At 40.6% G+C, this 13,641-nt stretch overlaps 1 protein-coding gene across 1 annotated transcript in view; it reads left to right on the top strand.

Moving 5' to 3' along the window:
* Nucleotides 1–1,316: 1,316 nt before the first annotated feature.
* Nucleotides 1,317–13,641, top strand: part of STK24 (serine/threonine kinase 24) — a 52,170-nt gene continuing 39,845 nt past the window's right edge. The window contains exon 1 of the mRNA XM_059839272.1: nucleotides 1,317–1,666. Coding sequence (XP_059695255.1) covers nucleotides 1,625–1,666 — 42 coding nt within the window. The 5' untranslated portion in view covers nucleotides 1,317–1,624. The remainder of the gene's footprint in view (nucleotides 1,667–13,641) is intronic.

Genomic DNA, 13,641 nt, shown 5'->3' with positions numbered 1-13,641 from the left:
AAAACTTCCTCCGAACAGTAGAGCAACCATGGAGATATTAAACCTTTTCTTTTTTTTTTTTTTTTTTTTTAAAGAGGAAGATGGCAAAAATGCTTTCGAAAACAATCTAAATAGAGAGTTTTGATACTGATTCTCGTGACTGTTATTTGATTTTTAATTGAGGTAGAACACAAATGAAAAGATTTTACATTTCTTTGAAAATTACGTACCAGTAAATATCAGAAACTTGTTCATATTTCCTAAAGCTAAACTCCACAGAATCTTAACTCCATCCCAGCAATAAGGAAATTATCAACTCCTTCACGAACTAAAAAATGAATTCCAATATTTCAATTTCTGGTTTCTAGCCATCATCCTTTCCTGTTTAACTATACTCAAGGGCTGGTATATTTATTTTCTCAGGTAAAACACCAATGTGCATGTGTGTGGGCACACTTATTTGCCTGCATAAGGCTGCTGGCTAATTTTATTTGAATAATACTTTGACGTAGACATCTTAGGAACATTTATGTATCCCCAAGTTTCAGGAAAGCCAGATTGTGTAGCATTAACACAGCCCACATAAGACAACAAAGAATATCATAACTATGGGAAAAGCTTCAGTGGAAGTTCCAACCACTTTTCAATAAGACTATTTTCTATTTTCAAATGTTTCCTGCAGTTAAGACATTTGTATGAACTCTAGTGAATTATCTAATGAAAGGCAGCTTGTACTGCAGAGGATGCTCACATTATTTAAAAAAAAATCACTTGAAAAGACAGCGATCCTCGCTGTCCTATGGATCCCAGCCCCACCGGCTGACAGGTTTCAAAAACTTTGAAACTCCCTAGGTTTTCGTGCCCGGCCAGAAAAAGGAGAGACTCTTAGAGCATTCCATAGCACACGGGAAGCTGTGCGACTGAGCTGCTAAATTCCAGTTGTAACAAAGAATAGAACATTGTCGCGTTCTCAAGGGATTTGCATGTACGCAGAACTTCTGCGTGGGAGAGCCCTCAGTGCTGACCCACTCTGCTCCCGCTTCGGAACTACAGGAGAAGCACGACTGGCATTTTGGGCTGGGGCTTCTGTAGCTTCTGACAGGAAGCCAAGTGCTCCCTGGCACCGCAGCCTTCGGCGGAGCACCGGTGTCGCGGTGCGCTCCCCGGGCACGGGCACGGGCCCGGCACCAGCACCAGCCCCAGCCCCGGCCCCGGCCCCGGCGTGAGGGGCGTGTGGGGCGCGGGCCGCGCCCATGGCGGCGGGCGGGCAGGTACCGCGCAGGGCAGGCGGGGCGGCCGCTGCCGCTCCGCCCCCTCCTCCTCCGCCTCCTCCTCCCGCCTCAGGTTTGTCATCGTGTCGCCGGCACGGCCCGGAGGAGGAGGAAGAAGAGGAGGAGGGATGAGGAAGCCGCTGCCGCCTTTGCATCCGTGACGGGGGCCTGGAGAGCCCGGGCTTGGGACGGCCCCTTTCCCACCGCCGGCGCACAGGCGCTTCTCGCCCGGGGGAAGGGCCAGGAGGAGGAGAAGGAGGAGGAGGAGGACGGCGGTGCTGTGTGTGAGAGAGCACGGAGATGAGCTCAGCTCTGTGCCCTGGAGCCGCCTGAGGAGACCCGGCTGCCTCCCAGCCTCCCTCGCCGCCGCCGCCATGGCTCACTCCCCCGTGCAGGCGGGGCTGCCGGGGATGCAGGTGAGCAGCTGCCCCAAGGGCAGGAACGGACACGCACGTCGGGCCGGGCTGGGTGTAAACGAGGGGGATTCCCAGGGTTGGGGGCACAGGGCGCGGGAAGAGAGCGCCTCTTGGCCCTGTCTCGGCCGCGGGGGCTGGGCTGGGGGCAGAGGAGCGGGATGGAGACGAAACGTGCTGTCGGCGCTTGGCGTGGTGCCCAGCGAGGTCCCTCCGCCCGGTGGATCACTGCCTGCCTCTGCTCCCTCCATCCGTCCTCGGCAGCCGCTCTGTCGCTGCAGGCGTGCGGAGCGGAGCGGGGCGTGTGGCCCCCTCCCCCGGCCGGGAGTTCGGGTCGGTGTTTTAATTCCTGAAGCCAGCCGCGGCTCAGTGGGCGATTTTCGGCCCCGTTAGTTTGAGGTGCGTAGGGCAAGCATACGTAAAACCAGTCCGTACAAGCAGGGCCTGGAAATGTTGACCTTCAGCGCATGCTGCAGTGCCCATGTCTGTGGTGCTGCTCTGAGGTGGGTGCTCGGGGATCGTGTTTGGCTCTTGTGTTTGATTACGGGAGTTGGTCAGCTGCTGTTGTTATACGGTGGAATTTGCTCGTTCCGTATCTAAACTATATATTTGAAATAACTGGTGCGGTTTTGTGCTGGCTGAACTGGCTCTGTCTGAGCCTCCCCCCCCACCTCGTTTTTCTTGGTTTAAATGGAAACTGCTGCCAGGAATACATTAAGGTCGTTGGTATCTGTGTGTTGTTACTCTAATATTTCTCACATCTGATTAGAAACTTTCTTGCCTTTACCTCCAAAGGAGCAACTTATGAATGACATGTAAGAATCTCTCTCAAATTTGTCTCCTGGATTGAAAGTGTTTGTGCATCGTTTGGTTTAAGTATTGATTTATCATGGTTTGTTTTATTGTGAGTCAGGATTCTAAGTCATGAATCTCTTTTCTTTGGAAATCTGAGGATTTGAATTGAAAATGTTACATGCTTAGGCATAGCATGAATTATGTGCTCATACATAGTACTGGATGCCCTGTAGCCTACGTAGGCCCACTCACTGAGCTAATTGATTTATTGCTGTGTAGGTCCTGCTGTTGGGAGTTCAAGTTCACCTTCCAAATATGAGCAGTTTGCTGATTGCCAGAGACAGAGAAGTGGGGGTTTCTTGATTGACTATGGATATTGATTCCTTTGGGACATATTAGAACTAAGACAGCTACCTACTTTGAAACAGAGCCTATAACACTTCAGCATTTAAAAATCAGATTTGTAGCTGCTTGGAAGTGAGAGAATGAAGATTATTCCATCAGTATGCGTGTACTGATAATGTATGTCACTTCATGATCTGAGGACTTGTGCTTTTTATTGACTTGATTTATTATTTGGTTTGTAATACTGTTAGCTGTACTAAATGCATGGATCTTCAGGGTTCTTACGTGTTAGTCCACGTAATTTGGGACTTTACTTCAAATAGTTTTATTCAAAATGGTGTTATTTTTCTCATGATTTTTATTCTATTACTATGAGAGTTGCTAAAGTGTAAACTTTCATAGTCTAAAAAGAAACAAACTCAAGAACACCAAACTAGAGATCTGCTGATAGGTAGAGGCATAAAGTCTGTGAGCAATGTGAATGCTGCTCACTCATTTCCTGTGCCCAGTTCAAGATGTCTGTATCCATTTTCATTCTGTCAGAATATATAGCAGTTTTATAGTGGTCTGTTTTCAGTACACAATTCTCTTTGATTTTACTTCTAAATAAATGTTCAAAGAGTAAAGTACATACAATGTGTGACATCTGCTTAGATAAGAAAAAGATTTGGGACTTTTTCATTGTGCAGAAGAGAGAAATAGAACTTAGTTCTCTGGGCTATAATTAAATTGCCTAAATCACGGGACTATCTCTTCTGTTTCTGTAGTGTGATCCCTCCTCCCCACCTACCAGCTTCTGCCACAAACGGTGGAAGCAGTGTCAGTGACAAGTTATGCAGCTTTCTCTGACATTCTTTGCTGTACTCACACAAGGGAGCACCCATTGTGCTTGTGTGAGCAGGGTAACTTCTTGACCCCAAAAAATCACTTGGAGGGACATCACTTTATTAATGCTGTTTGGCGTGAGCATGGTAGTGTCAGCAGAGCAGAGGAATGAAGGATTAATGTATTTCTCCCTAAACAAGATGTCTGATCGATGTTTGAAGAGTGATGCATAAAAATGAGTGGGTAGAGAGTGAGCCAAAGGAATGAAAAACTGTGGAGGAAATGTAGGATGGTGCTGGAAGATTGTCAAAACCTGAGATTTGCTGTCTGCTGCACAGTGGGCATGTTGTAACCTGAATAAAAACAGAGTTGGGTTTTGACCTAAATTTCTGTGCGTGCGGTTTAAGTTTGGACTCAAAGTTTTTGCTGTTGTTGTTTTAAGGCTCTGTATAGATATGAGTTTGGGTGTGCAGGGTGAAGCTGCATCATGACTAAACTGAGGATGTGTTGTCTTGCTTCTTCATGCCTTATGGAAGTGGCCTGGGGAGAATGTGTGTTTGCCTGTAAATGTGTGAGATTCCTGCAAGACTGGCTCTGAGTAAGTGTATACAACCTTGATTTTCAGACTGGCCTGCATTTCAAGGCTGTGGTAAGCTTCTGGAGCTTCTTTAAGGAAGCTGTATTTTAAACCAAGTACTGTGTTTATAAATTTATGGTAATAAATTCCTGTGGTGCTTTTAAAATTCCATCATCTTGAAGACAAGCCTCTTCTGTGTGATAAACTTCTTTTTTTATCTTCCTCCCTTTTCAGTTGTTTTTGTAGCAATAACAATGTTTATGTAGTAAATTATTTTTATTCATTCTTCATTGCATTTTCAGTACAAGAGCTACAGGTTCTTCATGCAAAATATAAATAAGCATTGACATGCAAGCTGAGTTGCTTCAAGAAATGCTGGAAGTTAAACTAAATTTAAGTGGGAACTTGACAAATGAACAGGAAAGGTTTTTAAGCATAAAGACACCATTTCAGGCTCAGAAAGTGTCTGAAGTGTCAGTTTGCTGGAGAGTGGAAGGGTGTTTTGGGAAATGCTGCTGTTTACTTGTCTATTTTTGTGTGGTTCCTAAAGATGTTTACTTTTGATTGTTGTAGGAAAAGTGTCCTGGCCTAGAGGATCCTTTGTTGTGATCCAGCATGGCAGTTCTTTCATAGTTACACACTATAGGTATTAGTGTCTTCCTTATTGTAACTCATTCTCCTTCTACAATAAACTGTTTTAAGTACTTCCTGTGTGAGCTCTCTGTTTGGTAACTGCAAAATATTGTGTTGCTAAATCAAAGGCACTGTGGAAAGGCCACTTAGCTTCTCCTGCTTTCCACTTGCAGCTTCTGTGTAGGAGATGAGCTTTCCCCAGTTGATTTTTTTTTTTTTTTTTTGAGAGTTTATGTGCACTGTTACTGTTTATGTTGCAGTTTGACAAATACTTTGCAGTAACTTACAGCACTTAAATACTGGACGGATCCTTGGACCGTTATAAAATATCCTGAATACAGATGTCATGGTTCTGTGACATATTACAAGCTCAGCCCTTGGGTGCCAGGATAGGAGAGTTTTAATTGGTGAAAAAGAAGTGGGCATCTTCTCACTCTGTAGTCAAAGGCTGTTTCAGGGCTATATAATAGATGTATGGAGCTGTTTGAGAGTCTGGAAAACCTATTTCCATTGTATGTCCTTCCAGAATAGGTAAATAGATACAGCTTATGGCAACTGTGTCTTTCAGGTGTCCTCAGAGACCAGTCAGACTGGCCCTGTGTTGTGGCAAGTTTCATGTGTGAGTAAAGTACCCTCTTAGCCAGCTGGCATCTTTGTTCCCTGGATGGACAAAAGGCTACTGATGTAGCAGACACATTTAAATACCGGGCCTTGTGTTACAAGTGGTGTACAAAGCTCTGATGTCAGCTTTGGCATAGTGGCATCTTTTGTGTTTCTGAAGTAGAAAATGTATCTTGGCTGCATTTTCAAAACTTGCTTAAATTCTTCTTGTACTCCTTTTCTTGTGGGTGGAGTGGGAAGGGGAATAGAGGATGCACAAAACACTGATGGACAAAGTCAAGAGGCATCTAATATGAATTAATAATAATAAAAAATACTGCATCCATCCTATAATAATTTGGTCCCTTCTATGCAAAAAAAGATGTGGACAGAAGGAGAGGGTCGAGGGAAGGGCCACAAAGATAACTGGAGGACTGGCAAGCCTTTCACATGGGAGGGCTGAGAGAGCTGGGTGTGTTTAGCCTTGAGAAAGGACGGCCCAGGATGGAGACCTTAGCGCTGTGTTACAGTATTTAAAAGGTGTCTGAAGAGAGGTGGAGACTCCCTTTTTACTAGGAATCACATGGAAAGATGAGGGATAAGAGGTACAACCTGGGGAGGATTCTGATTGGACACAAAAGGAAAATTCTTCACAATTAGGACAATCAGCCATTGGAATAATCTTCTTGAGGAAATGGTGGATTCCCCAATGCTGGATTCAAAATTTTAAGTCTTGCCTGGACTGTGCTTTTGCTGGGAAAGGTTGGACTAGATTTTCCTTGAGATCCCTTCCAACTGGTATCCTGTGACTGTGATTGATTTTGATCTGGTTATTGCTTTTATGATGATACACTTTTTATGGAGTACTGTTTAATTCAGTAGTGTTCTGTGTGCTTAATAGTAGTAATTTGTTGGATGCAGCTTTATAATCAAAGCTGGTTTTACTTGTAAACTCTTTGATGATCTGGGTAATTTTCTATGTGCAGGTATCACAAATGTCAGACTGGGCTGGTTGTATATTAGTATAGAACTAAGAGCCTTCTGCAGTGTAACTTAATAAAAAGTGAGTCTTGAATCGGGACAATTTATTGTATTCTTAGTTGCTCTGCTTGGCAGCTTCTTGAGACAGACATCTGAGTTTTCTGTCACATACCATGGGTGCAAGAGGAGTCTCCCCTCAAATTATGGGATTGCTGTAGAACCTAAAATTCACTATTTTCCTTATTTTTCTCAAGTAGTATTAATGCAACATAACTTTCTAATTGCCTCTATTAGCATTCTTTATTCAGCTGTTTGTCGTATTGATGGGGTTTTCCCTGAAGAGCTACTTTTTTATTTTTCTTTTTATCAGTAGCTTAGCTAATTAAGAGTGATTTTCATCAAGGAAGTTTTAACTTTTCAGCAAGTGTAAACAAGCGAGAGACATTATTCTAAAACTGGTTTTGGGACATTTTTCCTTAGCTATCTTTCTCTTGGTGTCTAAAATACATTTTGTGTTTCGCTGCCATACTGTACATACTGCTGATACTTGTGTGTTGCTTTCACTGTGTGCCTGAGGCATGGAGAGATTTTTAATTGCAGTAATTTACAGTTTAGAAGTGTGATGGATGAAAGGGAGGAAGTCAGCTACAGGTTATGAAAGTTTTTTGTGATGTTGCACTAAAAACTCAGGAAAAAATTCCATTTAAATGTTTTCTGGAAACAGGCTGCAGTTAGGTAACTATTCATTTTGGTATTAAACTCTTAGGGTTGTACAATAAGCAGTTTTCTGAATGAAAAATATCAGAAAATTTCAGACTGATTTGTGCAGGCCACATTGCACCCAGAAAATGGTATTGGTTAATTAGAAATCTGGAAGCATGCTTTGTATATTTATGTTACTGATGAAGAATCGAATATTTTGTATACTGAATGTAAGATAAGTGCATCTTTCTTGAAAATAAGTGGAAAGAGAGTTATGTAAGGGCTGAGGAATACTTTTATTATAGGCTGACTTTAGGCAACTTTTTTATTCCTGCTGGAAATGTTACAACCTGTTTCAATCTAGATAGAAATCAGAACAAGAGAGTTAACTGTGTGACAAATATGAGTATTAGTAGGCCATAGTGATTCATGCTAAATGTTTTTACCTTCAGTGTTTGAGATGCAAGGTTTACAGCTTTATTTTTTGCTTACTCTCCCCTGTTTAAACCCATTGAAGTTTCATGGCAGAATTTATGGCAGTTGTTCCTTTTTCTCGATAGTTAAAAGTATTGCTATTGCTAATTCTCCATATTTTTGGCATATTGTCTTTCTCCCAGAAAAAAGCAATTTCCTTCTGATAGCATGTGTCTGAATTGAATAATTATAGTATTGGAGATGGAAAGTGAGAAATATGGAATGTGTATGAAGAAAAAAAAGAAAACAATTTTGTGTTTCTTTATATAATTGACAAATTCTCGGTGAAAGAGCTGAATCTTAGTTCTACACCTAGTTATTACAGATAAATGCTTTCATTCTAGTGTTTGTACCTCTTATTCAATGTTTTGCTGATTTGTCTTAAAATAAAATAAAATCAGTTGTTGCTGTTCCTGATATTTCTAAGATGGCTATGGTAGTTTGTCTCATTTTACTTTATTATTGATAAATAAGACAGAGATGGTTCAAATTTGGTTCCAGTTTTAAGGCTTCTAAAAATGTATTTTATTTTTTCCTTGTTTATCTAAAAGTCCCAGACTATAAATCCAAGTACTTGATTATATTTTGTCTTTTTGCGTTAGTTGGCTGCTCTTTGAAAGTACAGGTAGAGATTGATACCAAATAATTTATCATTTGTTTAGTGCCTCTTTTATATTTCAATTTCACACCAACTGCAGGAAATAATTTTGTGTGTTGTTTCAGTTATTCATATATGGGTATATATATTGCTGGAAACAAGACCTTGTGAGCTTCTGAGATAGCTGAAATGCTGGGTTGCAAACTTGGAGGCTTCTCCTTTCTTGAGGTAGTTTTTTCTCTGATGCAAAACCATCTTATATGGGTGTTTTGGGGTCTTGGTGGTTGCTTTTTTTAAATTTTTTGGGTCGAAGGTTTGTTTATTCCCTGCCCCCTGCTTTGGTACCCCAAGTTTGTGGGAGGGCTTATTTGAATATATATCTCTACTGCTGCCCCCTGTGCTGCTAGCTTTGTGGGGATCAAAGTAAAAAGGGGAGCTCCTTAATACTGGTCTGTTGAGGTGAAGAGACATTAAATGGTTTTTGAAAGATTGCAAGTAGTGATCTAGGGAAACCTTTGCAGTGCCTTCTTGAAATGGAGAGCTGTGTGAAGGAGAATGACATCAACTGTGCCTGCTGGTCACTTTGACTGGCTTTAGGCTCTAAGTTCTCAGGGTATGTGGGAGAATTTCCTGCGTGAACGTCTTTGGTAGAGTTCTGTTCTCTGGTTGGACCAAAGATAAAAAGTAAAGAAATTATGTGCAGCAATGGTATCTCAATTTTGAAGAAATTACGTTTCTTTGCAGTAAATTTAGCAGCAAAACTAATTCTTGATGTGATAGGAATTGAATCACAGAATAGCTGAGATTGTAAGGGATCTGCGGAGCACATCTACTCCACCTCCTGCTCAAAGTAGAGTCACCAGATTGCTCAGGACAACATCCAGCCTAGTTTTGAATACTTCAAAGGATCCACAACCTGCCAGGGCAGCCCTAATCTAATGCAGGATAATCCTTATATTAAGAAAGGCTGGGTTTTTAGCTTTGTGAGGGTGTTTGTTTGTTTGTTTTAGTGGTTTTGTTTGTTTTTGTTTTTCCCTTTTTTTTTCCTCTTTTCCTCTTTTATTTTGGAAGTTTAGATGAAGTTTCCTATAACTCAATTTCTGGCCATTGCATCTTGTCCTTCTGCTGGACACCACAGAGAAGAGTCTGGCCCTGTATTCTTTACTCCTTTCCATCAGGTATTCACACAGAGTAAGATTTCTAGCTGCCCAGCCTTCTCTTTTCCGAGCTAAACAATCCCCAGAAATCTCTGAACCTCTTCCGATTATCATATTTTGGGCTCAGTCTTGATAGGGAATGAGAATTGGACTGAAAAATTGGAAATTGATTTGGTGAAATGAAAAGTATACAAAATGAGATGATAAAAGATGATAGTCTATTTCAAACGAGCTGCAAAGAGACATAACAGATCTGCAAGTACAATCAGTTGCACAGTTAAGCTTAAGAACTTGGATTATGGAGATGCTTTATAATTCTTGTAAGTTAAAGAGATATTTTTAATGCTTTTCTACAATAACTGGAACAACTCTTCATAAAAAGAGGTTAGAAATAAGAACTGGAGTGAGATGTGGGGAAAGACTCAAAGCTGTATCTTCTGTCAGAATGGTTATGGATAAAGTTGAATCTAACTAGTTTGAATTACAGTAACATTTTCTACTGAGCTTTAAGGGACAGTCAGTGTGGATGAGAACTGGGGATTCATAAAAATAAATGTTACAAGATGTGTGTAACCCTGACTGTGAAGAGGGTACTGCAGAGGTAGTGGTGTCAGAGTAGGTGACACTGCTAGTGTCACAGGACTGTTCTTGACAATTGCTGACTGAAAAGTGACCTTTGCATAGAAAAAAGCAATGCCTGAAAAAGACAAAATTTAAAGGCACCTGTTACCTGTGAGAGGCAGTGCTGAAGAACTGTGCAACCCTGGGGATTGGAATTACTGGACAAAACAACATAAAGTACAGCTTGTCATAAGTGTGAGTATTACAAAGAGCCTTTGCAAAAGTCTGGGAGCTCATTAGTTGGAAATACAGAGCATTAGGAGGAGGTGATTTGGTTTATTTGACTGCAGCTGAGTTTGAGCCATGAGACCAAATTGAACAAATAGGATCTGAGAGTGTATTGGACTATTTTTATTCTGTAGAAGTAAGCAACAGTGTTGTTAGGTACTAAGAAGAGTTAATTTTAAATGGAGTATGTTTTTCTGGCTGATTAAGGTCAAAAGTAATGCATCCAATGTGGAACAAGTACAGAGAGATTACTCAAATTATTGGATGAATGGTAGCTTTGCTTATGGTGAAAAGGACTTTGTTCTACATGGCTGAACAAGCTGGACAGTGAGACAAGATGGTTGCAGTTTGTGTTGAGAAGTGTGAAAAACTATTTGAAATAAAAAGCAAAGTAATTCAAGTGTCTGTGGAAATTGAAAGTTCTGGAACCATTCAATCTGAATGCTCCAAAACTTGTTTTTGATTTGTCACAGTGTGTATTCTGTGACAAGCTTTGAATAAAATGTTCTAGTGGTAGAGATCTAATTCTTTATCAAGTTGATTAGCTTTACCCATTTGCAGCAGATATTGATGTTCTAATCTGTGGTTTCTATCAATATTTGATGTGCTCCGTTACATGAAGGTTCTTTTACCAGTTCCCATTATTTTAATATTAGTAGGAATAAGCTCTATGCTTAGTAAAAGTTTGCAAAGAATGGAGTCAGCAAGACTATAGTGACAGTGTCTTTGGAAGTAATTTTCTCTGTGGAGAGAATAATTATAAAGCTATTTGTTTATTTTGTCTCTGTTGGAAGTATTTAAAACCAAGCAAAATCAAATTTAGCAAGAATCCTTTCCAGATGTGATTGCAGAAAAAAGGGTGGGAATTGGCCACTCATTTGCTTTCACAGCAGGTCATTGAAGAAACCAACTCTTAGTTCTTGCAAAAACATAGCTTGCCAGTGGTTTAAGGCTCTCACTTCAAACACCTGGTGTTCTGAGAAGAAAACTGAGACCTTTCTTACAGAGCAAGAGTGTGTTGTTTGGGTTCTTTGAAACAACTGCTACCTTCTGTTGCTCAGAAGAAAATTCAGGAATGACAACTGTTACATTTTAGAACAAAGGAATGAATTTACAAAAGTTGTGAACTGGGAAGAAGTGTTTTTTTTTTGTTTGTTTGTTTAATAATTAGTCATTTCACAGGAAGCTTCTGAAATAACATTATTATTGATAATGATTTTGATTCTGTTGTGTTATTATTGAACAATTAACATTTCAAAATGGCTGCAAAATTTTGATTTTAAAAATTCAAGCAAACAGTTGTTCCCTTCTTCTCGGGTCTTCCAGCAAGTTATCCTCCTCACTTTTCTGTAATTGTTAATTCTCTTTTACAGTGATCTTATAAAACTGCCAGCCCAACACCAGAATCCCAGGAGCTTGACACTGTAAAAAAGAAGCTGTGAGGTTCCTGAAAATCTCTGAAGACTGTGGTGCTGTGAAACAAGGAGCTTTAATATATGATAGTCATAGATTGTTAAGAGGAAAAGGGAAAATAGGGGGTGTATCTATAAAACCAGCAGAACTTTAAAAAGCTGCTGGCAGGTAGCTCTTGCATTTTCTCCATATGAACAACTGCAGTGCACTGCAACTGAGCAGTGCTGGCTTTTTAGTCTCAGGAGGTGAAACATGGAATGTTTTAGGCAGCTGCAACTGGGATTGGTTTGTGGCTTACCCAGATGCCTTTGTAATGATGTAATGCTCAGATTCCTGTGGCTAGTGAATGGAACTAGAAGGCTTGCGTGGTTGGATTAGGCGTGCACATCTCTCTACAGCACATCATCTCAAATTCCAACACAGGATGTATGAAAGTGTAGACGGATAATTGTTTTCCACAAGGGAAAATATCTGATGCCGGTGTTAAGGTTATTTTTATTCATGAAGAGTTCTCAGACAAGACTGGTTTGAATATTGAGAGCAGAGCATTCTGTGAGGCATGAGAAGAACCAGTAAACACAATTTGGTTTGTAGTTTAGTGATCTCTTAGAAATTATGTCCCTGGAAGTGTTGGTAAGGGTTACTGTGCAGCTGAGGGATGACTGTGGAAAAATATGAAGTGCCCTGGTCTGGTTTCTTAAGTGGGAGATACATAAATATATAGATTTATTATGCAATATTTAATAGTGTGTAATAGCATGTTGTTCACTTTACATTGAAATTAACGGAGGAACAAGCTGCTTTTGGTGGAAGGGGTGTGGATCTTTTGCTCCGTTCATTTAATGGTGAAAGGGTGATATAACCCCATGCCCTTCTGTTTGTTTCCCAAAACTGACTTTGGATAAAAGGATGGATCAGTAAGATGTGAAGCCAGGAGAATTTCTTGGGGCTGGTGAAGTCTTGGAGTAGGTACACTTGGAGTGTGTTTGCTTTGGACTAATCTCACCAGTGATGTGTTCCTGGATTGATTATCTGAAATCTGTGATGTCTTATAGCTGACTTTAAAGTACTAAAAGTTGTTATGTACTCCCGGTTTGTGCCAGATGATGATGAAATGCTTTGAGAACTGAGTGGGTTTATCTTTGGGTTCAGTCAGTCCCAGCTACCTGGTCCTCAAAACACCTCTTTCAGCTGTGAAATTTAGATACCTCTAGAGAAACTGGGTTTTAGGCTATCTTCCTCTTGCAGCTGTATGGGTTAATTATGTAACTTTGAGATGTGAGAGCAGAAAAGTATAGGTGAGAGGTGCTTTATAAGATAAATTTAATTGTTAAAGAAAATGTTTCAGTGCTTGTCAGTGGTAACCTAGAAATTCTCATTCCCCTCTTCATGCTACTACACATTTGGGCTAAGCATAAACTGTGGTTTTATGCTTATTTAGGCATTACTGAATTCTTCTTGTATGAACCTTTTTCTGTATGAACTATGTATTTTCACTTAGCTAGCATGAGTGTCATCCTTTTAAAACTACAAGTGTCTGAAGTCTCTTAAAGTGTTAATTTGATTTCTCAAGTACAAGATTCCAAGTAATCCTTTCCCGTCTTTCTTAATTTTATGACTCTTCCCTCTATTTATGACTTTTTCAGTTTAGTCATAGAAAAGTTTGGATTGCAAGAGCTCATTAAAGGTCATACAGTCCAACCCCCCTGTAGTTGTAATGTTTGTGTTTTTTGTTAGCTAGTGAGGCTCCATGCTGTTAGATTAAGAAGGTGTACTGTGGAACTTACCATCTGTGCACTGAAAGTGAGAAGCAGTAGTGAGCTGAATACTTAATAGTGGAGTAAAAGCAAATGTGGCAGTGTGCTCCACCTCAGTCCTACATTTGCATGTTTAGGTGGCTTTTATGTGGCTGCTCAAATCATGAAAGCTGGAACAGGATGTTTTTTAGGAGTGACTGACTTTGCGCAACTGAGAGATAAAGAAAAAGATAAATCCTGACTGAGAAAACCTTGGCATCAGGGAGCGGGAG

Source organism: Haemorhous mexicanus, chromosome 2 (assembly GCF_027477595.1).
Source record: "Haemorhous mexicanus isolate bHaeMex1 chromosome 2, bHaeMex1.pri, whole genome shotgun sequence".
NCBI lineage: Eukaryota > Metazoa > Chordata > Aves > Passeriformes > Fringillidae > Haemorhous > Haemorhous mexicanus.
Note: the sequence above shows the minus strand (reverse complement) of the source record. Positions and strands in the feature narration are given on the sequence as shown.